This window comes from Bos indicus x Bos taurus, chromosome 28 (genome assembly GCF_003369695.1).
Source record: "Bos indicus x Bos taurus breed Angus x Brahman F1 hybrid chromosome 28, Bos_hybrid_MaternalHap_v2.0, whole genome shotgun sequence".
NCBI lineage: Eukaryota > Metazoa > Chordata > Mammalia > Artiodactyla > Bovidae > Bos > Bos indicus x Bos taurus.
Window position 1 is genome coordinate 1,385,526 of NC_040103.1, and position 27,433 is coordinate 1,412,958.

Consider the following 27,433-nt stretch of genomic DNA (forward strand, 5'->3'; position numbering starts at 1 on the left):
GATGACACCACCCTTATGGGCACAAAGTGAAGAGGAACTAAGAAGCCTCTTGATGAAAGTGAAAGAGGAGAGTGAAAAAGTTGGCTTAAAGCTTAACATGCAGAAAACTGAGATCATGGCATCTGGTCCCATCACTTCATGGGAACTAGATGGGGAAACAGTGGAAACAGTGTCAGACTTTATTTTGGGGGGCTCCAAAATCACTGCAGATGGTGATTGCAGCTATGAAATTAAAAGACGCTTACTCCTTGGAAGGAAAGTTATGACCAACCTAGATAGCATATTCAAAAGCAGAGACATTACTTTGCCAACAAAGGTCCACCTAGTCAGGCTATGGTTTTTCCAGTGATCATATATGGATGTGAGAGTTGGACTGTGAAGAAAGCTGAGTGCTGAAGAACTGATGCTTTTGAACTGTGCTGTTGGATAAAACTCTTGAGAGTCCCTTGGACTGCAAGGAGATCCAACCAGTCCATTCTAAAGGAGATCAATCCTGGGTGTTCTTTGGAAGGAATGATGCTAAAGGTGAAACTCCAGTACTTTGGCCACCTCATGCAAAGCGTTGACTCATTGGAAAAGACTCTGATGCTGGGAGAGATTGGGGGCAGGAGAAGAAAGGGATGACAGTGGATGAGATGGCTGATGGCATCACTGACTCAATGGACATGAATTTGAATGAACTCCGGGAGTTGGTGATGGACAGGGAGGCCTGGCATCCTGCAATTCATGGGGTCGCAAAGAGTCAGACATGACTGAGCGATTGAACTGAACTGAATGATTATCATTATACCATCCTGTTTGACTACCTTTTTGCTTCTGCAATTTCTCACTTCTCTTATTAAATTTGTTCTTTGGCTGAAGTTTTTTCTACAGACAAGAGGCAGGCAGATAACATGTGGTGGAGAGGGCGGTGTCTGTTCTAGGAAGACTCCATAGGGTCCTGCTGTGTTTCATCAGGATAAGCCATTAAGAAACTTACAAGCAGAGGCAGGGTCAAGCAAGAGGCTCAGGACTCTGCACCCAGCAACAGAGCCACCCTTAATGAGGGGCCGTTGCTGCTCATTCATGTTGGCTAACCTCCAGCTGCTTTTGCCACCCTATGCCAATTCCAGAAGTTGCAGCCCTGGGTCTGCTTGGAGGAGTGGCTCTGATTGTAGGTGACAAGGATGCAAGTGGACCCAGAGCCCTGGGAATCACCATGCTGCCCACCTCACCAGAGTGCCAGCAGAGCAAATCTTTTCAGCTCCTCTCTGAGCTGCAGCCCAGACACAGAGCTTCCGGAAACTCCCCAAATGAACTGTGACATATCAACAGTGCTAAAGGGGTTAACTTCCAAGGACAGTACCAGGCAGAGAGAAAGTAGAAATGACAAATGAGGCAAGACAGAAAAGGAGAAAAGCATGCAGGTGGGCTGGCCACATGAGTGCCCTCAGAGGCAGGGCTGGTCTATGGCCTGAGCCCTCTCTGCCTTCTGTCCTCAGGACAGAGGTACTGCTGGATGAGAGGTGGCCGTACTCTATGTCCTTCTCCAGTACAATGAGGGATGTTTTCCCACAAGAATCTATATTTGGAACCATCCAGCCTGTCAGAGGACAATGCTGTGTGGGAGGGAAGCCAGCCTGGTGGTGGTGAGAGCAAAGCAGTCAGAAGTCCACAGCATCCAGTGGTCATGCTCCAGGGTAGCCTCCCTGTTTCCTGCCAGCTCCTCCAACAAGTCTTATGGTGATCCAAGTCAAGGCATCGGTGCCCGGTGATGGCGGGGTAGTGACAGCAAACTCCCAGGAGGGAATCACATCTTAGCAGGAGGGAACCACACCTTGCACATAGTAGATGGTCAATAAAATATTTCATGAATCCCCTTATGGGTTCTGTCATATCTGAGAACAATTCAGGAATTAATGCATCTAGGAGGTACCCTGACAGCCCATGGTCTACTTATATTAATAACTTCCAATGGTTTAAGTTATAAAGCCTAGGTGTACTCCAATCCCAGATTCTTCTATTTTTTCCCACTCAGTCTAATCCTTCTTTTTCAATCCTGACATATCCTCTCTTTTCATTTTCTTCTTTGTCTCTTGTTTGTTCAACTGAGCACCAGTAAACTAGATTTGGTGTGAATAAAAATTGTGGCAATTTACTTTGATAGAGGAAAATAACTGCAGTTAGATCCCTGATAAGACTTACCAAGTCTAAGGAGACACACCATAAGTGATCATCAGAAAGTTTTTTTGTTGTTTTCAATTCTCTCACAGGTCCAAAAATTGGAGCTCTGAGATGGCTTCTCAGTGGGAAATCAGCCATAACACTATTCCCTCTGGTGTGAGTACACTGTTGCCACACAGCGGCTTCTCACTTCTTCCTTCTGCAAACACACTTAGTGCTGCTGGAAATAGTTATTTCTCTCCTCTCCCAGCACAGAGATGTGTATGTGTTCTATACACAGTAGGCATGTGTATTTTATATGTATAGTGTTATACATATATATAGCTGTTTAGTGGGTAAGTTGTGTCTGACTCTTTCTGGGGCCCCACGGGACTGTAGCCTGCCAGCTGACTCTGTCCATAAGATTTTCCAGGCAAGAATATTGGAGTGGGTTATCATTTCCTTCTCCAGGGGATCTTTTTCTTGACCCAGGGCTCTAACCCTTGTCTCCAGAATTACAGGCAGATTCTTTACTCCTGAGCCACAAGGGAAGCCTATTCCACCCAGGGAATATATATAAAGTATTTACTACACCACACCAAAAATCTTCTCTCAGGTCTAATATAAGTAACACAATTTACCGAATAACTACAATCACAAACTACTTGAGAGAAGGAAAGATACAGAACACTAATGAAATATGTGATGCTTATTTCTTTTTAAAGACATACCAGAAAAGGAAAGGTCATTTGGCACACTTCCAGTGAAACCACACAATTTCTAAATTTTGTACGTGCTTTTAGGAGAAGAAAACTGTCAAAGATGAGGCAGGAGGAAAACTTCTGTCAGTAGCTTGATGATTATGAACACAGGAGAAATGTGTCATTACTGTCTTAAATTTCTTAGTAAAATTCTAATTAAGAGACCTGGGTTTTGGCTTTAAAAAAAAGACTTAAACTGCCAGTTAGCTTACTCATGTAATTCTCATATTTTTCAGTAACAGTTGGGTTCCTCTGAAAGACTAGAATTTAGACCATTTTTTTTAACCTTTGTCCACCCCGGGTAGATAGATAGTTTTCAATGGATTTGGTATCATATACTTGTTTTATTAAAATCCTAAGTTCTACTGAATGACTGGTTCTTTTGATATCTGGGTTTGGCAGTATTCCTACCTTGGAAGCTTCAATGATTCCTGAAGCTTCTCATTGGGCCATAACAGGAGAGAATAAATGTGGCAAGGTGGCATATGATATAGCTGTATTGTTGATTCTTATAAACATATTTCTGAATGAGTGTATTACCTTCTTTGAGTCAGAATCTATTTCATTTAGGAAACACTTCCCAGGAATTTTGACTGCAGCCTACCAGGATCCTCCGTCCATGGGATTTTCCAGGGAAGAGTACTGGAGTGGGTTGCCATTGCCTTCTCCCAGGAAACATTAGACTACTTTAAAATGTATAGATGTCCTGCTCTCTCAGAAATACAAACTGTTCCTTTGTGTTGTGCCTTTCGGACTTTGCAGGAGTGGAGTAGGGTTGCTTCCTCTTCGTTGCTGACCCCTGCTCAGCACTGTCTCCGCTTCCTTCCCTGAAGGCATTTCCTCGCTGGCCCGCCCCCCGCGCCTGTCCCCGCTGAGGCCGCGCTGTCCTTTTGGAGCCTTCACTTGGTCCTTTCTCGCCTCCTCCCACCTCTGGGCGCGGCTCCTTCCCCTCCCCACTCTGGAAAGGGCGCTCCGTCACCCAGACGAAGCAAAGGCCTTCCCGAGAAGGGGTTATCTTCACTTAACAAAGGAGAACTGGTTCCTCAAATGCAGAACGCACACTTTTCAGTTTAAATCTCAGATTGAGGAGGGAACCGGGCTTCAGTAAGGCCACGCCCCCGCGGGTGGAGCGGGAGCGCGCTTTGCTCTCGGGACCCCAGGCCAGCACCACGGTCAGCGCCCTGCCCGAGGCGCGCCCTGGCCACCCGAGCGCCGCCCCGGCGCCTCCGGCAGATAGCCCTGCAGAGGGGACACGCCAGAGGTCAAGTCGGGCCACGGCGCAGGTGCCAGTCTGAGGAATAGATCTGAGCCAGAGGCGAGGGCCGTGAGCTGCGGAAGACCTAACTCACGGCCTTGTAAGGCCTGCACTCATTTAGAGTATTGTGAAAAGTGACGGAGGAAGACGGAGTCCCTTTTACTCCCCTATCCCCACAGCTCCCCGCCCCCGCAAAGAAACACAGCAGAGAACTTTACGCAGCAAAACAGAACGGCTGAGTTTAATGCTTCAAGTTTTCCATTTCCTTCCACAGGGCTTCGTTTTAAAAATAACAAAATGAGGTAAACAATGTATGTACACATTATAAACAGTGTGTCAGTTTGCGGCAGCGGCAACGCTGATGGTTGGAGAGCAGCTGCTGCGCGGTGGCTCGAGGTCAGCCGCCTGCGCCGCGAGCAGATTCGTCGTCCTGGGGAGAAGTCGCGGCTGTCGGAGAGGCGTCTAGAAGCATTTGCGGTGGACGATGGAGGGGCCGGCCTCGTCGTACTCCTGCTTGGTGATCCACATCTGCTGGAAGGTGGACAGCGAAGCCAGGATGGAGCCACCGATCCACACGGAATACTTGCGCTCAGGTGGGGCGATGATCTGTAAGACAGTGGGGACCTGTCAGGTGCGCGGTCGCGGCCGGGGAGCCCCTCACAGGAAGGGGCTTGGGGGAGGGCGCCACCCACCTTGATCTTCATGGTGCTGGGGGCCAGGGCGGTGATCTCCTTCTGCATGCGGTCGGCGATGCCCGGGTACATGGTGGTGCCCCCAGACATGACGTTGTTGGCGTACAGGTCCTTCCTGATGTCGATGTCGCACTTCATGATGCTGTTGTAGGTGGTCTCATGGATGCCCGCCGATTCCATGCCTGGGGGCCACGGAGGGGAGCGTGAGACAGAGGGCGGGAGGCCCGGGGGGCCCGCGGGGCTGGCACGGGCCGGATGGCGGGTGCCCGGGGCTCACCGATGAACGAGGGCTGGAAGAGCGTCTCCGGGCAGCGGAAGCGCTCGTTGCCGATGGTGATGACCTGACCGTCGGGCAACTCGTAGCTCTTCTCCAGGGAGGAGGAGGAGGCGGCGGTGGCCATTTCGTTCTCAAAGTCCAAGGCCACGTAGCACAGCTTCTCTTTGATGTCGCGCACGATCTCGCGCTCGGCTGCGGGGAGCGGGGCGGGAGAGGAGCCCTCAGCGCGGGGTCCCGGGGACAGCGCACAGTCTGCCGGCCCGCCCGCCTGGGGAGCCCGGGGCGCCGCGCACCTGTGGTCACGAAGGAGTAGCCACGCTCGGTGAGGATCTTCATCAGGTAGTCGGTGAGATCGCGGCCAGCCAGGTCCAGACGCATGATGGCGTGCGGCAGCGCGTAGCCCTCATAGATGGGCACATTGTGGGTGACGCCGTCGCCGGAGTCGAGCACAATACCTGCGCGAGGGTAGGGTCGGGGATGAGCGGCTGGGCTCTGCTAGGCGCTCGGGGAAGGGGCAAGGCTCTCCGGAAGAGGGGGCGGGGGCTTCTGGGCTCTCACCGGTGGTACGGCCGGAGGCGTAGAGGGACAGCACGGCCTGGATGGCCACGTACATGGCCGGAACGTTGAAGGTCTCAAACATGATCTGGGTCATCTTCTCGCGGTTAGCCTTGGGGTTGAGGGGGGCCTCGGTAAGCAGGGTGGGGTGCTCCTCGGGGGCCACGCGGAGCTCGTTGTAGAAGGTGTGGTGCCAGATCTTCTCCATGTCGTCCCAGTTGGTGATGATGCCGTGCTCAATGGGGTACTTGAGAGTCAGGATACCCCTCTTGCTCTGCGCCTCGTCGCCCACGTAGGAATCTTTCTGCCCCATGCCCACCATGACGCCCTGCGGAGCGGATATACCAAGCTCTCATTACCGAGGTTCCCAGTGGAGCGGGGCTAGGCCGCGTAGGGACCCGGCCCGGCTCCCTCCGGGAACTGGCAGCCTGACCTGGTGACGAGGGCGGCCCACGATGGACGGGAACACGGCCCTAGGGGCGTCGTCGCCGGCGAAGCCGGCTTTCACCAGGCCAGAGCCATTGTCGCACACGAGGGCGGTGGTCTCGTCTTCGTCACACATGGTATCTGGTTTCTGCAAGGACAGGAATGCCATGGAGACGCTCAGTGTTTCAGGCAAGAGGCCCCGCTGGCTGGAGCGCCCTCCCTCCCCGGGGACCTATGGACACCTCCAGCCTCCAGCCCGCAGCCCGGCGCCATCCTGCGGGGGAAGCAATCAAAGCCGCGCGGGCGGAGCTTCGCTGCTGCGAGCTCTACTGCGAGGAGACCACAGAGAGCGTTTCTCCATCTGGGAACTCAGGACACACAGACCCGAGAGTTGTCTGCCTTCGCTGCAGGCACCGCCCTCTCCGCCCCTCCCTGGCATCGCATGGGGGTCAAGGTCCGCGAACCCTGATTTCTGGGCCACTGTGAGAGTGGAAGGAGACGCCGTGGAAAGGGCTTGGGCACTCCACCAGGACACGAATGGCTTATTTTGGACCTCCATGGCACTTCAGACTCACAGCCGAAGCGCCCTTGGAACTGATGGCGAGCCAGGGGAAATTGTCCCTTCTACTGTCCTTTGGTTCTGTTGGGAAGGAACTGCCCTGGGGAGGACTAAAGCAAAACCTTTCATCTACCTCGGCACGCACGAAGTGTCAAGGAGAGCTGCCCCAAAGGGCTGGGAATAAATTTGGAGATCTTTCCAAAGGACCCGGCTTCCTGTCTCTTCTTTAAAGCACACGTGACTCTGGGGCCAGAGGCGCGGCTCACAGGACGCGGGGCTGGGGCTGATGCAGTGAGGGGCCGCGCTCTACCTGGAGTTCTCCAGGCTGCCGCGGTGGGACACGTCCTACTGTCCCCACCCCGCCCCTGCCTACCTGGGCGGGTGGCTACACCTGCTGCTCTCCGGCTCCGGTCCCGGTCACCGTGGGAAGGAAGCGAGACTTCTCTCGGCGCTGTCCGCTGCGGTGGCCGCTCGTCCCCCTGCTCAGGTTTTATATAGCCCTCGGGCGCTCCCCTCGCGCCGCCCCGCAGGAATGTCGCTCCCCTTCTCGAGCCATATTTGGGTGTTGGGCACTAGAGCCCCCTCCCCCGACCAGTTCAAGGCCTGGGTCCCCGCCCGGGTCCCCTGCGCTGACCAAAGAAGGAGAGGCCTGGCCTGAGCCCAGGTAACACGGGCCGGGCCGTATATGGAGTGTCTGCCCGCTGGTCGGCCCCTCCCGACCCCGCCCGGTTGCCTGGCGGAGGGGCTGGGGTGCGGCGAGGGTCACCGAGTGTTCGGGGTGCGCCAGTGAGCCTGCGCCCGGGCTGCACCTGTCCGCAGCCGCCCCGCCCCCGGCCATTCGGTGTTCTCCGAGCCTCGGGAAGGTGCGCCCACATTTCACCTCTTCTTCGGGTTCTTCACCCCTACCCCCCACCTCCAACTCCTTAAGTGTGACTCCACCGAGGAGGACTCTATATCCTAGTGGTGGGGCCGAGAGGACCGGAGATGGAGTCCCTCCCGGAGTCCCGGGCAGGGAGGCAGGCGATCCCTCCCCCCAGACTCCCAGCGAACTCGGTCTCTCCCCCAACCCCGAGCTCCCCAATCCAGAGGGCTGACACCGTCGGCCCCCACCCCCACCGGAGAGGGTCACCGGCGGCCGGCGGGCGCGCAGCTGTCGCGAGGACAACTGTGGAGAGTCCGGGGAGGAGGCGCTGGGCTCCCGGCACAGGCCCCGCAGCGGCTCTCGCAGCCTCTGGCACTGAGCCAGGACACCCAGAGCTGCCCGTCTCGGGGACGTGTTGTGGGCTCGGGAGCTCATGAAGGGAGTGAAGTTGAGTGACTAACTGGCCGGCTCTGGAGTATGGCAGGCGGAGCTGAGCACCCTACTCCCGCATCCTTGGCGGGGCTCACCGACTTCCCAGTCCTGGGGAGGAAAGGCAAGTGTCATAGCCCTAGGGTGGGAACTGAGAGGTGCTCTTACTAGATGAAGCCTCAACCGTCTCTCCTCCCTGTAAAGAGGACAAGGGCATCGCGCTCTAGGATGGGCAAAACCTTTCCCTTCTGCAAAGGCTGAACAAACTCATCGTTATATTTAGAGGGTGATGCCCAGCCAAGGCCAGCTGATTCCCAATCCACCTTGGAGAGTCACCGTCCACCAGAGTCTGCAGAGCGGTTCTATTTATACCGCTGATACACGGGGATCTGTCTTTCTGATTTTCTAGAAGGATTTGGATCTACTTATGGTAAAGGTGGAGTAGGGGTCAGAGGAGGTTATTAAGTTGGTGCTTCTCACTGTTTTTTCCCCTGAGGGGAACAGTTCTAACCTTGCTGTGGAAGGTACAAGGAGGAACAATTTTCTGCAATGAACTCAGGGACATGCTTTAAGGGGTGCATCAGTGATGTGGTGTGAGCCAGAATGGAACCACTCATTTTTCTGATGTGCTCAAGTGTTCCCAGAATAGGAACTCGGTGGTGGAACTCAGCAACTGGGACAGGTGTGGGTCCTCGAAGAGGGATATAAAAGCACATACGAAACCCTCCTCCCCAGCTGCACACTACTGCTGCTGCTGCTGCTGCCAAGTCGCTTCAGTCGTGTCCGACTCTATGCGACCCCATAGACGGCAGCCCACCAGGCTCTCCTGTCCCTGGGATTCTCCAGGCAAGAACACTGGAGTGGGTTGCTATTTCCTTCTCCAATGCATGAAAGTGAAAAGTGAAAGTGAAGTCGCTCAGTCGTGTCCAACTCTTAGCAACCCCATGGACTGCAGCCCACCAGGCTCCTCTGTCCATGGGATTCTCCAGGCAAGAGTACTGGAGCGGGTTGCCATTGCCTTCTCCGGCACACTACTGCAGACCTTCCTAAAAAATGACCAAAGTCAATTACAAACTAGGGAGTTAGTATGGGGCCTCTCTAATGTGTATAAAGCCACTGTGCCTTCATATTCAGCTTTTTAGAGAATGAATGAATACTGGACAGAACTACATTTCAACACCTTGTGTTCTGCTGTGGCAGTGTGACATGGAGACACTAGGGGAAAACAATGTGGCGAATGCACTCTGTATACAGTGTAAGGGGAATAGCTTCAATTTTGGTCTTGAAGGTAGAAGTATGTCATTTACTGAATACCTAAGAACTTGTTGACATCTTAAAGGGGAAGGAGGTTGTATTTTTCAAAACTCTTGCTCAGTGCAACTCTTCTCAGTGCAAGTTTTTGTAAGCTCAGGATCTATTAGATTCAAACACACTCAAAGCTATGAATCAGGCTTTTGTAAGCTCAGGGTCTATTAGATTTGAACACACATGAAAAGCTATGAATCAAGCACTCACAAGCTAGCAGAGACCTGATGGTACAGCAAACCCTGGGGAGGTGGGCCCTAAGAACACCAGTTGGCATGTCTGTTCTCTGCCCCGGGTCAGGCTGGTTGAAATAGTCCTGGAGGGCCACTCTGGGGTGGTTGAACTCTCATTGGCTCAGGAATGGTCCGAGGAGCAGGTGGAAGGCAGTCTCCATACATGTACGCTCTGGGGATCAACCCAGTGCCTTGCGTCTGAGTAAGCGGGTCACTGACTGCACAGCCTTTTGAGAGTGACCCTGGAAAGGTCAGCCATGCAAGCTATGCTCAGAGGAGAACTCCTGCTTCCAGGTTTGCAGGGGCAGCTGCAGCTCGATCATCTGACAGGCCCATCTGCCACAGCTCAGCCCATGTGCTCCCTCCCATCCCCTCAGCCACATCCCTCACCTCCTCCCGTCTGTGGATCCCAGCCTTGTGCTGTCGGTTTCTGACCTATTTAGACATGAACTTTTAAAATGCTTATGTTTTCATATTGTTCCGTTAATCCTGTTACTATCTGGAGGTACATGAGACATGTACTAGTTACACTAGCTTTAAACATAAGAAAACCAAGGTCCAAAGAGCCAGACATGTCCTGGGTACCATACTGCTTGGGACACACAGGGGCTTGGAAGACTCTCCCTTCCCTAGGAGTGGTTGGGCTACCTTCTGTCTCCCTCTAAATTTGTCCAACACTTGGTATGTTCTGGAACTTAACAGATCCTCAAGGGATCGTCTCCAATGAAGGGCCAAAGACATCTTGAAGTCATGGCTTCACATGCAGCCATCCTCTGTCATCTCAAAAAAAAAAAAAAAAAAATAGTGAGGGGGGGCTGCCTGGCAACACAAAGTCAGAAACAGTCCAGTGACCAAGTGGGTAAAGGAAAAAACCCAAATTCGCTGTCCTCCTAAGCCACACATCTAAAAATGTGCAGTGAACTGTGGCAATCAGGAAGAGAGGACTTCGATCTTCTACTGGTTTTCTCAGCCTGAGACTTGCTCTGCTTTGTCATCTCTAAGGGACTAAAGACTCCACTGGAGCCATTCCTCCCCCTTCCCTCTACTGCATCTCCCCTTGCCATTTCCACACATCAGCTGTAGTAAATCAGTTAAAAGATTGCCCTTCAGTAAAGCTCATTTGAGTGTACCTGTCCCTCTGATAGGCTATGTGACCTGGGGCAGGTGGCTTCCAGAGGCAATCAGCCTTCTTAACTGAGGATGCCACCTACTCTTTAAGACTGAAGGTTGAAACTAGGTAAGTGCATGGAATACACACAAAAACAATGGTACACTATCTTCTAAAAGGGTTTGGAGGTGGTGAGAGGGATGAGGTGGTAAGGGTGAGCAAAAGACACTAAAAACTATTACAACTGCTCACTGAGCACTTAGACAGGAAAAGTCAATGTGTTTTATGCACAAAGATTTTTGTAGAGATTTATTCCAGTATTTATTTAATGTGGTAAAAAATAAATAAACCAACCCAACCCAAGACCGATAACCCAAGTGTTTTAAGACTGTTGAGAAGAGAGACAGAATCTGTTAAATAAATTAATACAGCCATACGGTAAAGTGTCAGGCAGTCATTAAAAAAACACGTATCTTGAGGAATATTGAAGACATCCATTCTTGAAGGGGGAAAGGTTAGTTCTTAGGAGGTTAAAAGAATCTCAGACATTACAGTGATTTGTGGCTCCACAGGCTGTGGTCCATAAATAAGACACACAATATACTTGTGGCATGAGTTTTCATGGAGGTGGGGGCGAAGGGAACAGTGACTGAAGAAAATTGTCCTAAAAAGTCTCCTAAGGAGGAATGATAATGAAAAAGAAGGTTGAGAAATACTGGACTAAAGATACATACAAGTGCTCATAGTCAGTCAGTTTAGTCACTCAGTGTCTAAAAAGTATCTGACTCTTTGCAACCCCATGGACCAAAGCACGCCAGGCCTCCCTGTCCATCACCAACTCCCGGAGTTTACTCAAACTCATCTCCATGGAGTCGGTGATGGCATCCAACCATCTCATCCTCTGTCACCCCTTTCTTCTCCCGCCTTCAATCTTTCCCAGCATCAGGGTCTTTCCAAATGAGTCAGCTCTTCGCAGGTGGCCAAAGTATTGGAGTTTCAGCTTCAGCATCAGTCCTTCCAATGAATATTTAGGACTGATTTCCTTTAGGATGGACTGGTTGGATCTCCTTGCAGTCCAAGGGACTCTCAGTTTTCTCCAGTACCACAGTTCAAAAGTATCAATTCTTTGGCGCTCTGCTTTCTTTACAGTCCAACTTTCACATCCATACATGACTACTGGAAAAACCATAGCCTTGATGAGATGGACCTTTGTTGGCAAAGTAATGTCTCTGCTTTTTAATATGCTGTCTAGGTTGCTCATAATACCTCACATCAAAATACATAGGTTATAAGATGTGATACATGCACAATTTAGGCTATATTTCAAAATGGTAACTGAAGTTATTTCTGGCTAGTGGGATTACAGGGGTTTATTTTCCTCCATATATTTTTGAGAGGTTTCACATTTCCTACAGTATTTTTTGACTTATAGAATTATATAAGATTCTGTGTGAAAAATACACTTTGGTATTCAATGAGTTAAGTTTACATAGGAATATAGACAGTTGTTTTCTCTAGGATTCCTTGAATAAACTGTCCAGGAAAAGGTAGGTGGACTGCACTGATACTTCTGTAGTTATCAAATATGCCCACGCATGGCGAGAGGCTAAGGTCATCAAGTGTGGCTCTCCTCCAGGTCTAGTTACGTGGAGGACTGTGCCACACACCCTGACTCCCCCAGACAGTCCCCCAGTACTTGGGGGGTGATGGACGCTTCAAGAAAAGTAGGATTCAGACCTCAAAGATAAAAAGAAGCAAAATTCAATTTCTAAAAAATTTTGTTCAAAAACAAGATGCCAAAACAAAGGGCATCAGTATCAGTCGCCTTCTACCTCACCAAGAATTCCAGCATGTCTCTTGCTGTGATTCTCAAATTGTCTTAATCCTTGACACATTCACAAATCCCTAAAACAGGAGAATACACAAGGCCCACTCCTCACAATCAAATCCACAACCTTATTGTTTGACTGGGGCCAAAAGCTGTGACTTTCTGAGTAGTGTTCAAAGACAGGAGCAAAGAAACCCTTTCCCAAGTCAGAACTGTTTCTGTCTCCTTAATAAACATGCTCACCTTTATAGTACCTTTATAATTTATCACCTACTCAGTTTGTAAAAGAATCAGTTATTTTTTGATGAAGACTATGTTGTGGAAATTTTTTAAATTTAGAAGAAAAGAAGTACTCAAAATCTTTAGGCTTTAATTATGCTATTATTGTTAAAATGTTCTTTTTTAAAAGCCCCAACCATCTTAGAGCTATGGCCATCCTTAACAGACAGAGGTAGCAGAGCCTTTTTCTCTGTCAAAATGAGACAGTCAGCCATCACGCTGTGAGAGCAGCACTTTACCCGCTGTGGTCAGCGGGCCAGGATCACCGTCACTGCCTCTCCTCACATGGGGTAACTGGGTTTGTAGCACTCAAGGAGGTGGCACGGTCCTGTGTCCCCAGAGCACAGTGTCACATGACAGGATCTTATGGATAAGAAGTGCTGCTGCTGCTAAGTCGCTTCAGTCGTGTCCGACTCTGTGCGACCCCACAGACAGCAGCCCACTAGGCTCGCCCGTCCCTGGGATTCTCCAGGCAAGAACAATGGAGCGGGTTGCCATTTCCTTCTCCAATGCATGAAAGTGAAAGGTCAAAGTGAAGTCGCTCAGTCGTGTCCGACTCTTAGCGACCCCATGGCCTATCAGGTTCCTCCGTCCATGGGATTTTCCAGGCAAGAGTGCTGGAGTGGGGTGTCATTGCCTTCTCCAATGGATAAGAACTAAGTCCCTCTAAAACCAACATCCTTTAACACAAGAATCCAACCATTTCTTATGCCATCTGACAACTCTCTCTCCCTAACTCCCCTAGAGGCCTTAGGACACTCCTCACCCTGCTCCACCATGGCAATGCAGACAGAGGCCAGAGGCCGGGCTGCCCCTTCCTGCCCTCTGGTTACCACTGCGAGCAGCTCAGAGGCAGCATCTACAGCCTGCAGTGGAGCCGGCAGAAGGGCTGAGCTCTGTGAAGCCAGGAACCGGACTCTTCACCACATTTAACTCCTGACCTTTTCGGCTGCTGGAAGCAAGTTGTTTAGCGAGTATTCAACTGGGCCAAAGCCTGAATATGCCAGCAACTCCGTCTTTATTTAAAGACAGATAAAAACTGCACGATGACATTGGCCAGGACAAAGAAGCTTTGAGAACAACTACTTTTCAGTTAAATCAGTTGCCATACTAAGAAAATCCATAAAGGTTTCTATAAAGGTTTCACTCCTTACATTAGGTAGACAGACTGAGGAGAAGCTGGAATTCAGTGTAAATCGTTCTGAAATGCATGAAGCTGACTGAATAGGTTGTGGTGGTGGTGGTTTAATTGCTAAGCCATGTCAGACGCTTTGTGACCTTATGGACTGTAGCCCGCCAGGCTCCTCTGTCCATGGGATTTCCCAGGTAAGAATACTAGAAGGCCACATAAATATGCTTTATTCACCAAAATATTTTTATTAATATTCTATTATTTATGTAGAGAAATTTGACATTTTTCCCAATGAAGTAAACAGTTATCAAGCTCACACTGAATTGCCCCACTTTGTTGTGTCTATTTCATAAGTTAGCAAATTGTGACACTTATCCCACTAGATATTCTGCTCCCAGCCCTAATCAAAATCAAAACAAATATTCCAGACACTTTGCAGTACATAACATCTAAGAGTCACAGCAATTTCAGAGACAACTTAGTGTAACCTTGCTGTTTTTAGAGTTATAGAAGCTAAAGCCTAGAAGTGGTCTTTGCATACAAGAAGCTGGAACCAGGACCCTGGATGGAGTGAGATAAAAAGGAATGGTAGTAGGTATGAAAACAACTGACAAACTTCGATGGAAAAGAGGAAGAAAAAACAATATCATGTAACTGAAAACCAAAACTACAGTCATACAACTATTTTGTGGTAGCTTACAAATAAAGTATAAAAAACTCAGAAATATATGTTATAAAACTGTACAAACTTCTAGATGTTTAAGGTCTAAAGTTTTTATAAGGACACACTTATACAAATTTTCAGGAAAAACAACCATTTTTAGAAAAAGTCACATTTGTCCCTGGACATAGTACTCATAATTGGCTTTCAAAACAAACTCAAAGTAAGGGTTGGACTTCAAACTTCCCAGCTGGTCGGCCTGCAGCAGCTCCTTCACCTCGGGCAGGTACTCACTGAGCTGAATGCCTAAAAATACAAACATAGAAAGTTTTTTTTTTTTTTAATTTTCACATAATTCTCAAATGAATTAAGATGACGGATGATAGAAACACCTGTGCTTCTATTTAAAATATAACCTCACTGCTATTGGAAAATACTCTGTTCTAAATTCCTTCCATCTGCCAAGCATACTCACAGGCCTGACAATATGACATTCTTCACTTAGTAGGGGCTACATGACTGTTCTATATATTTGGGCTACATGTTTGACTCTAGTGGTCAAAAGAGCCATCAAAACAATCTGTAATATTTTCATTTTTCTCCACAGCTTAAGCCATTCCTTCAGTGTGGAAGTTTTAAGTTAATAATCACTTGAAAACAAGTATTTCAAGACCAAGCAAACAGCATTCCAAGTAGCTATACAGTAAAAGAAGCAGAAGGTATCAGTGAAAGATTGCTTATAAACCAGCTGTAAAATTTGTTAAGACAGGAATCCTGAGTTATCAAGGAAGACAAAGTTATACTGTATCTTCTTAAAAGACTTTCAGACATTTATCTGTCCCCCAGATCAAAGACCCATTGTTTCACCTGGATGGGTGGTCTCCCCACACTCCAGAAATGCCTGACTGCAGAGGTGCTTATTTGAGAACTGGTTTTTAATGCTTTTTCCTAGGGTGACTGGTTCGCTTAATTTTTTTAAAATTAATTTCCAGAGTCAACTTTGGTAATATATATTTTCCTTGATTTTGATCAACTTTCTTTTGTATTTCAAGTTTATTTTTGAAAAGACATATAAAATTATTCAAAAATTAAAAAAAAAAGAAAACAAGTATTTCCAACAATTCTATATTCTCCTATTCAGGAAATACTTTAGAACACTGCCATGAAAGCTATCTGCAGTATGTAACATACTGGCAGTTTCTCTCTGAGACCAGGAGGAGGGAAACCACGCCTTTGTCAGTCCTTTATGGACCTGGAAAGCCAATACGCATCTGTGTAGTTACAGAACAGCATATACAATTTTCTCATTTGATAATTTTAAATTAATAAGGTAATATTTTATAACCTGTCACATTACCACATGCTTCTCAAAATCAAATACTGTTTATTTTTAACATCATCTAAGTGATGATGTTAAAAATTTATTTTAACATCATCATCTAATAACTAAGCACCATTTTTGGTACTTAGTTATTACACAATAAAAATCTTATAATAAATGTTATGAGACTTAATCTGCAATATTTACACATCATTCATTACAATCAACACACTTTCAATAAAGACTTTTTACCTCTGAAACAGTATTACACTTGTGAAAATATCAATTTCCCAAAGATCAATTTTCTTAAAAACTTACGACCCCATTCTAAGTGGGAAATGTTCATTGGCTCTAGGTGATGGCCACCAGGTTAATATTTCAGTCTAGTGCAGCAAACCTTTCGATTTTTAAGAGAAGTCAGAAAACATTTTTTTAAATTTATTTATTTTAATTGGAGGTTAATTGGACTGTGAAGAAAGCTGAGCGCCAAAGAACTGATGCTTCTGAACTGTGGTGTAGGAGAAGACTCTTGAGAGTCTCCTGGACTGCAAGGAGATCCAACCAGTCCATTCTGAAGGAGATTAGCCCTGGGATTTATTTGGAAGGAATGATGCTAAAGCTGAAACTCCAGTACTTTGGCCACCTCATGCGAAGAGTTGACTCATTGGAAAAGACTCTGATGCTGGGAGGGATTGGGGGCAGGAGGAGAAGGGGACAACAGAGGATGAGATGGCTGGATGGCATCACTGACTTGATGGACGTGAGTTTGAGTGAACTCCGGGAGTTGGTGATGGACAGGGAGGCCTGGCGTGCTGCGATTCATGGGGTCGCAAAGAGTAGGACACGACTGAGCGACTGAACTGAACTGAATTACTTTACAATATTGTAGTGGTTTTTGCCATACATTGACATGAATCAGCCATGGGTGTACATGTGTATCCCCATCCTGAACCTCCCTCCCCATCCTATCCCTCAGGGTCATCCTAGTGCACCAGCCCTGAGCACCTTGTCTCATGCATCGAACTGGACTGGCGATCTATTTCACATATGATAATATACATGTTTCAATGTTATTCTCTCAAATCATCTCACCCTCACCTTCTCCCACAGAGTCCAAAACTCTGCTCTTTACATCTGTGTCTTTTTTGGCTGTCTTGCAATAGGGTCACTATTACCATCTCTCTAAATTCCATATATATGCATTAATATACCGTATTGGTGTTTTTCTTTCTGGCTTACTTCACTCTGTATAATCGGCTCCAGTTTCATCCACCTCATTTGAACTGATTCAAATGTATTCTTTTTAATGGCTGAGTAATACTCCATTGTGTATATGTACCACAGCTTTCTTATCCATTCGTCTGCTGATGAACATCTAGGTTGCTTCCATGTCCTGGCTATTATAAACAGTGCTGCAATGAACATTGGGGTACACATGTCTCTTTCAATTCTGGTTTCCTCGGTGTGTATGCCCAGCAGTGGGATTGCTGGGCTGTATGGCAGCTCTATTTCCAGTTTTTTAAGGAATTTCCACACTGTTCTCCATAATGGCTGTACTAGTTTGCATTCCCACCAACAGTGTAAGAGGGTTCCCTTTTCTCCACACCCTTTCCAGCATTTATTGCTTGCAGACTTTTGGATAGCAGCCATTCTGACTGGCGTGAAATGGTACCTCATTGTGGTTTTGATTTGCATTTCTCTAATAATGAGTGATGTTGAGCATCTTTTCATGTGTTTGTTAAACATGTCTTTGGAGAGATGTCTGTGTAGTTCTTTGGCCCATTTTTTGATTGGGTCATTTATTTTTCTGGTATTGAGCTGCAGGAGTTGCTTGTATATTTTTGAGATTAATTCTTAGTCAGTTGCTTCATTTGCTACTATTTTCTCCCATTCTGAAGGCTGTCTTTTCACCTTGCTTATAGTTTTCTTCATTGTGCAGGAGCTTTTAATTTTAATTAGGTCCCATTTGTTTATTTTTGCTTTTATTTCCATTCCTCTGGGAGGTGGAACATAGAGGATCCTGCTGTGATTTATGTCAGAGAGTGTTTTGCCTATGTTCTCCTCTAGGAGTTTTACAGTTTCTGGTCTTACATTTAGATCTTTAATCCATTTAGAGTTTATTTTGTGTATGGTGTTAGAAAGTGTTCTAGTTTCATTCTTTTACAAGTGGTTGATCAGTTTTCCCAGCACCACTTGTTAAAGAGATTGTCTTTTCTCCATTGTATATTCTTGCCTCCTTTGTCAAAGATAAAGTGTCCAGAGGTGCATGGTTTTATCTCTGGGCTTTCTATTTTGTTCCATTGATCTATTTTTCTGTCTTTGTGTCAGTACCATACTGTCTTGATGACTGTGGCTTTGTAGTATAGCCTGCAGTCAGGCAGGTTGATTCCTCCAGTTCCACTCCTCTTTCTCAAGATTGCTTTGGCTATTCAAGGTTTTTTTGTATTTCTATACAAATTGTGAAATTATTTGTTCCAGTTCTCTGAAAAATACTGTTGGTAGCTTGATAGGGATTGCATTGAATGTATAGATTGCTTTGGGTAGTATACTCATTTTTACTATATTGATTCTTCTAATCCATGAAATGGTATATTTCTCCATCTATTTGTATCATCTTTGATTTCTTTCATCAGTGTTTTATAGTTTTCTATATATAGGTCTTTTGTTTCTTTAAGTAGATTTATTCTTAAGTGTTTTATTCTTTTCGTTGCAATGATGAATGGAATTGTTTCCTTAATTTCTCTTTCTGTTCTCTCATAGAAAATAAGACTTTTATAAGAGCTCTTCTCAATATTAAATGCCAGAGACTAATTAGGAAAAATGTTAAATTCCATGCAATGACACACATTTTTTTTCTCCTCTATGGCAACCTACTCCAGTACTCTTGCCTGGAAAATCCCATGGATGGAGCAGCCTGGCAGGGTCCATGGGTTGGTAAAGAGTCAGACATGACTGAGTGACTTCACTCATTATAATATACTTTAAAACTGAAAAGCATATTAAGGAAGCATATAAATATTAAAAACAAAACATAAAAACTGAAAAGCTCCAGGTGGGTAACTTAAATATATCTACAGGCTAAATTTATCCCATAAGCTGAAGTAATTGTTAGGTTGCCCAAGTCTACAAAATACAATGGAAGCTATCTATATTTACCTCCAGAATCTGCCCTTTAAAAACATTTACTCTTGTAAATGTAAATAATATGGAAGTCATATTATTAAAAAGATTCCAAAGATAAATGCCTTCGGCTTGGTATTGTTTTATATATATATATATAACATTATAAATATATATTACTTATATTATATCATTATATAATAAATATAATAGCTTCCACTTGTTTTTGTCCTTCGGTCAAAACTTAATAATCCTTTTTGTAAAATTATAGGTTTCTATTTGTTTTCCATCTACAATATATAATCTAAAGATAGCAAAAACTGCCAGGTGAACTTTAAATAGTATCATATACTTAATTAGCCACAATTCAGTTCAGCGGCACCTTTACAAGAACTAACTTCATGGAAAACATCAGATTTGTACCCAAATGAATCTCTTCAACAGCACAAAGAAATCAACCATATCCAGTTATTTCTTCAATTCCAAATATAGAAAAGAGAAAGCCTAGGAGATATATTTTAACTGTCTGAATTTCAAGTATTTTTAAGCAAAAGATATTTTCTTTTGTTATCTCCATTATTTAATTTAAAATTTTTATTTTTTGACAATGAAATGGCTTAACTGCCTTTGTGTTCTTTATTCATCTTTGAAAATAAAAGTGTTCATTAAACCTACTGTCAATGTGGGGTAGTCAACAGTCTATTTTTCATAAACAAACCTCCAGGTCAGTACTGAGGTCAACAGTTCTATCCAGAGTGAAACTTGTGGCATGTAAGCACCAAGAGGTCGCTGCTCTTTCACCTCACTCACATGTTGGCTGGTGTGGTGAGCTCCATGGTTCTCCTCTGAGGCCCTCGTCATTTCAGTTAAACCAGGGAGTCTCAAGCAGAGGACCGCAGAGTGCAATCTACTACAGAAGAACTATGAATGTGAATCTGTAAAATAATTCTAGCCTTTTAAAGAAAAAAAGTTTAATGAGTGACTACTATCTACCAGGCACTGGGCTGGGCATGTCTTATACAGATCAAATAATGTGTCCTGCAGACGTAGGTATGGAACATTTGCATAACATGTATGCAAATGTCAGCATCGTGAATAAAATTCATATCTATCTAGAAGGGCTGCTGAGTTTACAACAGTTTCTGTCATTGTGTACTTTATTCCAGGTGGTTTTAAACAGAGTGTCCTTGTATCTTAAAAGATTGGTAAATACAGGTTAGCCTATTTTGCACATTGCCTGGATTTAACATCATCTTTTTGATTTAATAATTCTATAATAAATGAGTTATACTTGTCTTCGTGTATTCAGTTCAGTTCAGTCACTCGGTCATGTCCGACTCTTTGCGACCCCATGAACTGCAGCACGCCAGGCCTCCCTGTCCATCACCAACTCCTGGAGTCCACCCAAACCCATGTCCATTGAGTCAGTGATGCCATTTAACCATCTCATCCTCTGTCGTCCCCTTCTCCTCCTGCCCTCAATCTTTCCCAGCATCAGGGTCTTTTCAAATGAGTCAGCTCTAAGCATCAGGTGGCCAAAGTATTGGAGTTTCAGCTTCAGCATAAGTCCCTCCAATGAACACCCAGGACTGATCTCCTTTAGGATGGACTGGTCAGATCTCCTTGCAGTCCAAGGGACTCTCAAGAGTCTTCTCCAACACCACAGTTCAAAAGCATCAATTCTTCTGTATTCAGCTTTCTTTACAGTCCAACTCTCACATCCATACATGACTACTGGAAAAACCATAGCCTTGACTAGACAGACCTTTCTTGACAAAGTAATGTCTCTACTTTTTAATATACTGTAAGGCTGGTCATAATTTTCCTTCCAAGGCGCAAGCGTCTTTTAATTTCATGGCTGCAATCACCATCTGCAGTGATTTTGGAGCCCCCCAAAAATAAAGTCTGACACTGTTTCCACTGTTTCCCCATCTATCTGCTATGAAGTGATGGGACCGGATGCCATCACTTAGTTTTCTGAATGTTGAGCTTTAAGCCAACTTTTTCACTCCCCTCTTTCACTTTCATCAAGAGGCTCTTAGTTCTTCTTCACTTTCTGCCATAAGGGTGGTGTCATCTGCGTATCTGAGGTTATTGATATTTCTCCCAACCATCTTGATTCCAGCTTGTGCTTCTTCCAGCCCAGCATTTCTCATGATGTACTCTGCATAGAAGTTAAATAAATGGGGTGACAATACACAGCCTTGATGTACTCCTTTTCCTATTTGGAATCAGTCTGTTGTTCCATGTCCAGTTCTAACTGTTGCTTCCTCACCTGTATACAGGTTTCTCAAGAGGCAGGTCAGGTGGTCTGGTTATTGCTGAAGCCTAGCTTGGAGAATTTTGAGCATTACTTTACTAGCGTGTGAGACGAGTGCAACTGTGCAGTAGTGTGAACAATCTTTGGCATTATCTTTCTTTGGGATTGGAATGAAAACTGACCTTTTCTAGTCTTATGTCCACTGCTGAGTTTGCCAAATTTGCTGACATATTGAGTGCAGCACTTTCACAGCATCATCTTTTAGGATATGAAATAGCTCAACTGGAATTCCATCACCTCCACTAGCTTTGTTTGTAGTGATGCTTCCTAAGGCCCACCTGACTTCACATTCCAGGATGTCCAACTCTAGGTGAGTGTGAGTGATTACACTTTCGTGTATAAAATGCACAAAATCTCTCATCTCTAGTCTAACATTCTCCATATATTAGTTATATGAAAGGAAGTAAAAGTTAAGTGTCCTCTACCTCATCTCCCTTCATAACAAACATTTAACTATAAAAGCCTCTTTACTTATTTGGATCTTGATCAGGAAATAGAAGTTTGTTCTCTGTCTCAGGAACAAAACATACACAAAACATACTCCCTTGTTTCCTTTTATTTTGTCCTTAAAACTAATTTTAATATCCAAAATGAACTGGTAGAATATTTTGTGGTTTGTTCTCAAGCATGGTATGGCCAGTTTAGTATAGGACACACCACAAAAATTGCATTTCAGATTTTCAACCTTCACAAGAGTTAACTGGCCAAGCAGATGGCAACTCCGCCATGACACAGCTCCCTCTCTTTATTTTAAACAAATCTAAGTACAATACCATTTAATTTTAACCTTCTGGTATTTGATACCTAGGCAAATCTCCATTATTCTAAGAGTTCAAACCAAGGAGTGACACTGTAATTTCCAATATTAACCAATCACTTACCATCTTTTAAAAGTTTCTGTAAGATTTTCACAAATATACTGTCTTTAGATACTTCAATTGGATCATCTTTACCATCCGAACTGGACCAGCTAAAAAACAAAACCACTGTGAGGAGAAAATGAAACCATGGCCATAATCTGAAATAAATGACTTGTTTTCTGTTGTGGATTTGTTTTGATATTTGTAGTGGGCTTCCCTGGTGGCTTAGAGGTAAAGAATCTGCCTCTAGTGCAGGATACTTTGGTTCAGTCCCTGGGTTGATAAGATGCCGTGGAGAAGGAGATGGCTACCCACTCTAGTATTCTTGCCTGGGAAATCCCATGGACAGAGGAGCTTGGTGAGCTACAGTTCATGGGGTTGCAAAAGAGTCAGACACAACTTAGGGACTAAACAACAGCAGCAACAACAGGGGGTAAAGAATCTTGAATTTTGTGACACTATTGAAAATTGCTTAAATAAAGGAGCTTCAAATCAGATATACCCAGAGTCTCTAGATATACCCAGAGTCTCTATATTAGATATAAGATGCTACAGCCAGGTAGTATGCATTTAATGTTCAAACCAAGTAGTAAGGTATTTTTCCCAAGAAAATTTTGTAAGTAAGTAACAAACCTAGTAATGACCCCAAAGTATGACCTTTCAGAGCACAGGCAATAGTTTAAACGTAGTTTAAATATATTATAATATATTCTGTTTTTCATAAAATGGCAACCAGTGTCTGATGTAACCAAATTTTCTTTATCTGGTTGAGATTATCTGCTACTGAAATACAAACCCACAGAACCATGCTCTGTAGTAATCAGTGGCCACATCCCTCATACTTTGAAGCCAAGACAAGGAATTCCAGTCAAATGACATAGTATGCTTCTTACAACTGGGAAGCAGAACCCAACAGGCAGAGCTAGATGCTTCAGAGAATGACCTCCAAGACCATATCTGACAACAATTTAAACTATCTATGGGTGATCACCGGAAGAAATGCTTTAGTAAAAATAGTTCCACTGCAACTTCTCAAAGCCACGTTAAGGGAAATTGAGTAGAGAAGGCCTTTAGCACTCAAGTCATGCTCTCTTTAAAACTATTTTCTGGCCCCCAATTTTTTTTTTTTAAAAAGTATGGACTTCCCCTGGCGGTCCAATAGTTAAAATTCCGCACTTTCACTGCAGGGAGCGTGGGTTCAAGTCCTGCTTGGGGAACTAACATGCTGTATCCTATGCAGTATCCTATGCAGTGTGGCCAAAATTTTTTAAGAAATTCTTTCCCTGGGAAAAATCCATCTCTACAACTGATATTCTCAGTCTCTCTTTGCCAATGAATCTTAACACCACCATTCCAGTGGACAGAAATCCTTCTCTGCAAGGAGATTACAGTTAAAAAGAGATCTCAGTAACTTAGGAGACAATAATGATTCTCAACCTGTACTAATCTCTTATTAAAAAAAAAAAGTAGCCTCAAGTCTTCCTATGAAGAACTAGCCCAACTTCTGAGAAAATAAGGAACATATATATTTCTGTGCAAATTGACAATGCAAAATTTAAAATCAAAAGTAGAGAATCATTACTCCAGTGGTCCTAAATCCTTAAGCAATTCCTTAATTACTGAATAAAAAAAATTAGGATTGCTAATGAAACTATTAACATTTTCATAATACATATTACAATACAATTAGGTTATAAAATGAATTGATGCATGATCTCATAATCTTCCTAAAGAGTCCTATCCCAAAATCATGTCTTAGATTCACACTATGGGAACTTACTTATCTCTCTGAAGAGCTTTGCAAAGGATTTCCAGTTTTAGATCATTTATATTTACATCTTCCTCCTTCACAGCAAAACAAAAAAAAAATCTTCATTAAGTCCTGATTTTAAAAAATATATGTTTAAATTTTAGTTATGTCAGCTCGTAATACTATATAAATATTGTTAAGCTTTACTTTATAATTTTAAGAGTTTCCCTGGTAGATCAGCTGGTAAAGAATTGCCTGCAATTCAGGAGACCCCAGTTCGATTCCTGGGTCAGGAAGATCCCTGGGAGAAGGGAACGGCTACTCACTCCACTATTCTTGCCTGAAGAATTCCATTGACAGAGGAGCCTGGCAAATTTCCCTTTCTGTAAGATGTTAAAGTTGACTCAGGAGAGTAAGACTATCAATAACTTTATGTGAAATTGTATCCGATTATTCTGAGATAACCTGATTTTATCAGGAAGCACGAGAGAGTCAAGATTTTAAACAGAGAAACGCTGGGCTGGAAGAAGCACAAGCTGGAATCAAGATTGCCAAGAGAAATATCAATAATCTCAGATATGCAGATGACACCACCCTTATGGCAGAAAGTGAAGAGGAACTAAAAAGCCTCTTGATGAAAGTGAAAAAGGGGAGTGAAAAAGCTGGCTTAAAGTTCAACATGCAGAAAACTAAGATCATGGCATCTGGTCCCATCACTTCATGGCAAATGGATGGGGGAACAGTGGAAACAGTGGCAGACTTTATTTTTTTGGGCTCCAAAATCACAGACAGTGATTGCAGCCATGAAATTAAAAGACGCTTACTCCTTGGAAGAAAAGTTATGACCAACCTAGATAGCATATTCAAAAACAAAGACATTATTTTGCCAACAAAGGTCCATCTAGTCAAGGCTATGGTTTTTCCAGTGGTCATGTATGGATGTGAAAGTTGGACTGTGAAGAAAGCTGAGCGCCGAAGAATTGATGCTTTTGAACTGTGGTATTGGAGAAGACTCTTGAGAGTCCCTTGGACTGCAAGGAGATCCAACCAGTCCATTCTGAAGGAGATCAACCCTTGGTGTTCTTTGGAAAGACTGATGCTAAAGCTGAAACTCTAATACTTTGGCCACCTCATGCGAAGAGTTGACTCATTGGAAAAGACTCTGATGCTGGGAGGGATTGGGGGCAGGAGGAGAAGGGGACGACAGAGGATGAGATGGCTGGATGGCATCGCCAACTTGATGGACATGAGTTTGGGTGAACTCCGGGAGTTGGTGATGGACAGGGAGGCCTGGCGTGGTGCAATTCATGGGGTTGCGAAGAGTTGGACACGACTGAGTGACTGAACTGAACATAAAAATCAACATATTATGTCTTTATAATCTACCAAACTACTCTCAGTTGCAGGGTTGACTATTTGCCCTACAAAATTATCATTACAATCTTTTTTTTCAAAGCAGGCTGAGAAACAGCTTCTCTTGGGGTGAGTACTATGAAGAATAAATTGACAAAGCAGCCTATCAGTTTGAGAAACTAACAATGACTCATTAAATAAAAGAGAAAAACTATGTCAGGACCTTTAAAAGCAATTTTTATTTTTGCAGAGAAAAAGATACTTGGAAATGTGTGAGAATTATCAGGAGGTGAGCTTTTCTAAAGACTTTTATGTACTCCAAGAGTTACAGGTTGTAAAGTAATCAGCCTCTAATTAAAATAAATAAATTAAAAAAAAAAAGCAAGAGAGTTCCAGAAAAAAAAAAAAAAAAGAGTGACTGGTAGCTGAACCAGGTAGTCTTTTAAAATTAAGACATTTTCAAGATGTACTCAGTTCTTCAGAAAACTATACACAAATTGTGATCCTTACCTGAGATTATTAAGTGACTTTACATACCTCATCAATATATTCCAGCAAGTCCAAAGCCTTCTTGAAATCATACTCATTAGCTCTTCTGTTTTCTTCACAGATATACAGCTGTAGCAAGTTAAAACAACGGGAGAATTATTCTAAGTCATCCTATAAACAAGACTAGAGAGATTTACAGAGAAGTTACCACATTTACAGGTATCTTTATAGCAAAGAACAGTGGCACATTTGGAAATTAAACTCCATCTACCTCACAACAAACTGTCTTTTAAAATACACCTATGTTCATTTAGTAATTAACTTGTATAAGTTGGTGTATATATAGCTTTAGAATATCAGTAAATTGCTCTTGCATTTTTAAAGTTGGCTATAATGCTTTTGAATTGTTTTCATTCAATAATTTTTTAAACATTGAGACTGATGAGAAAGCATGCAGTTGGTCTACAGTTTACTTGAAAGACAAGAAAACACACCAGTATGTTACCAACGGTTATCCCTGGTTGGTTAGATCACAGCTAACTATATAATCATAAATGTCCTGTAACACGTCATAAATGTCCTATTAATAACACTGCTTTTTAAAATACTGCATAAAATCCTTTAACAGCAAAGACAATATTCAAACCATTTCAGAAAAAAAGCTATCCACTTGTTGTCATTGTGTTACAACATTTGAAAACAATATTTTATTTGTTTCTGAACCTCCTTTCTTCCCCAGTGTCAACATATTTGAAATTGGAATGCAGTATTAAAATTGATAATGTATCAGAGTAAAGTTGGTAAAACTTTTTCCATCTTACCAGTATATAAAACAATGGTCTTACAGGCAACAGTTCCTCAGGTTTTTAAATTAGATATGCTCTATTAGGAGAAGCTGCTGTGAGCTCAATGTGAGCTCAATAGGAAATCTGTTATTAATACTAATAATGGCTAAAATACCAAAGTTTTTGAATTTTGCTTGCTTTCTTAGTAACATAATTAGGGTAAATTCAAGGTGACTGTAAGACATTGCTCTTACATTTGCAATACTTTCTTGAAAGGAAAAGAGAGAAGCAGAATTAAGGGTGTAACTGTACACAATAAAACTGCCTTATTCTGGGCTGCAGCTCCTAATCTAGCTATGTCCTCAGGAACCTGCTATGTTGCAGAGGAATGATGAGGATGGCACTTACAGGCTGTGCAAATCCAGTTCCTAAAACCATCTTTCTTTTTAAAGAACCTGAACTATATCTCTTCATACATATCTGTCTTGTACTAGAAAAGCACAATGGAAGTAATTTCTTCTGGCCACCTGGATAAGCATCTTGAGGAACAGAGAGAGAGCTACTAGGGGCAGAGGCTGATCCTCCGCTTTCTGCTAACTGGCATCCTGCTCCTAAGCAGCTCTGATACCTGACTCCCGAGGACAGTGACCAGGAAAACAGGAAAAGGAAAGATGTCTACTCTGAGAAACTGTACTAAGGGGCCAAGGAAACACAGGTTGTTCTGAGACTAAGACGGCGTAGGGATGTGAAAAGCACGTACGCCAATGAGTTGCGATGCGGTCAGTACAGGCATGGCACTGAGACTCAGCCGTTTCTCAGCTAGCAGCTGTTCAGGCAGGGTCTCCTGGTGCAGCAGAAAGCGCTCTTGCTCAGCCATTTCTAGAAGACAACACAGGGGGCAGTGTGAACATTCACTTTTACTCTGTCATCA

General features: G+C 44.2%; 2 protein-coding genes across 2 annotated transcripts in view; both read right to left on the minus strand.

Moving 5' to 3' along the window:
* Positions 1-4,371: 4,371 nt before the first annotated feature.
* On the minus strand, positions 4,372-7,233 carry ACTA1 (actin, alpha 1, skeletal muscle). Its single transcript, XM_027530700.1, has 7 exons — positions 7,041-7,233; positions 6,116-6,256; positions 5,686-6,010; positions 5,421-5,582; positions 5,128-5,319; positions 4,851-5,032; positions 4,372-4,764 (listed from the first exon to the last, which is right to left on the minus strand). The coding sequence occupies exons 2-7, from the start codon at positions 6,242-6,244 to the stop codon at positions 4,621-4,623; spliced, it is 1,134 nt and encodes a 377-aa protein (XP_027386501.1). The 5' UTR covers positions 6,245-6,256; positions 7,041-7,233; the 3' UTR covers positions 4,372-4,620.
* Positions 7,234-14,063: 6,830 nt separating this feature from the next.
* Positions 14,064-27,433, minus strand: part of NUP133 (nucleoporin 133) — a 56,693-nt gene continuing 43,323 nt past the window's right edge. The window contains exons 22-26 of the mRNA XM_027530497.1: positions 27,263-27,381; positions 25,766-25,846; positions 23,906-23,970; positions 22,147-22,235; positions 14,064-14,810 (exon numbers count right to left, since the gene is read on the minus strand). Of these exons, the coding sequence (XP_027386298.1) occupies positions 14,674-14,810; positions 22,147-22,235; positions 23,906-23,970; positions 25,766-25,846; positions 27,263-27,381 (491 nt within the window). The 3' untranslated portion in view covers positions 14,064-14,673. The remainder of the gene's footprint in view (positions 14,811-22,146; positions 22,236-23,905; positions 23,971-25,765; positions 25,847-27,262; positions 27,382-27,433) is intronic.

Bases quoted from the DNA above. Each gene is read 5' to 3' on its own strand.
- ACTA1 (XM_027530700.1), bottom strand. From the start codon at position 6,244: ATGTGTGACGAAGACGAGACCACCGCCCTCGTGTGCGACAATGGCTCT. The intron at 6,011-6,115 runs GTCAGGCTGCCA...TCCGCTCCGCAG, and splicing joins TGGGCCGCCCTCGTCACCAG to GGCGTCATGGTGGGCATGGG. The intron at 4,765-4,850 runs GTGGGTGGCGCC...ACTGTCTTACAG, and splicing joins CCAGCACCATGAAGATCAAG to ATCATCGCCCCACCTGAGCG.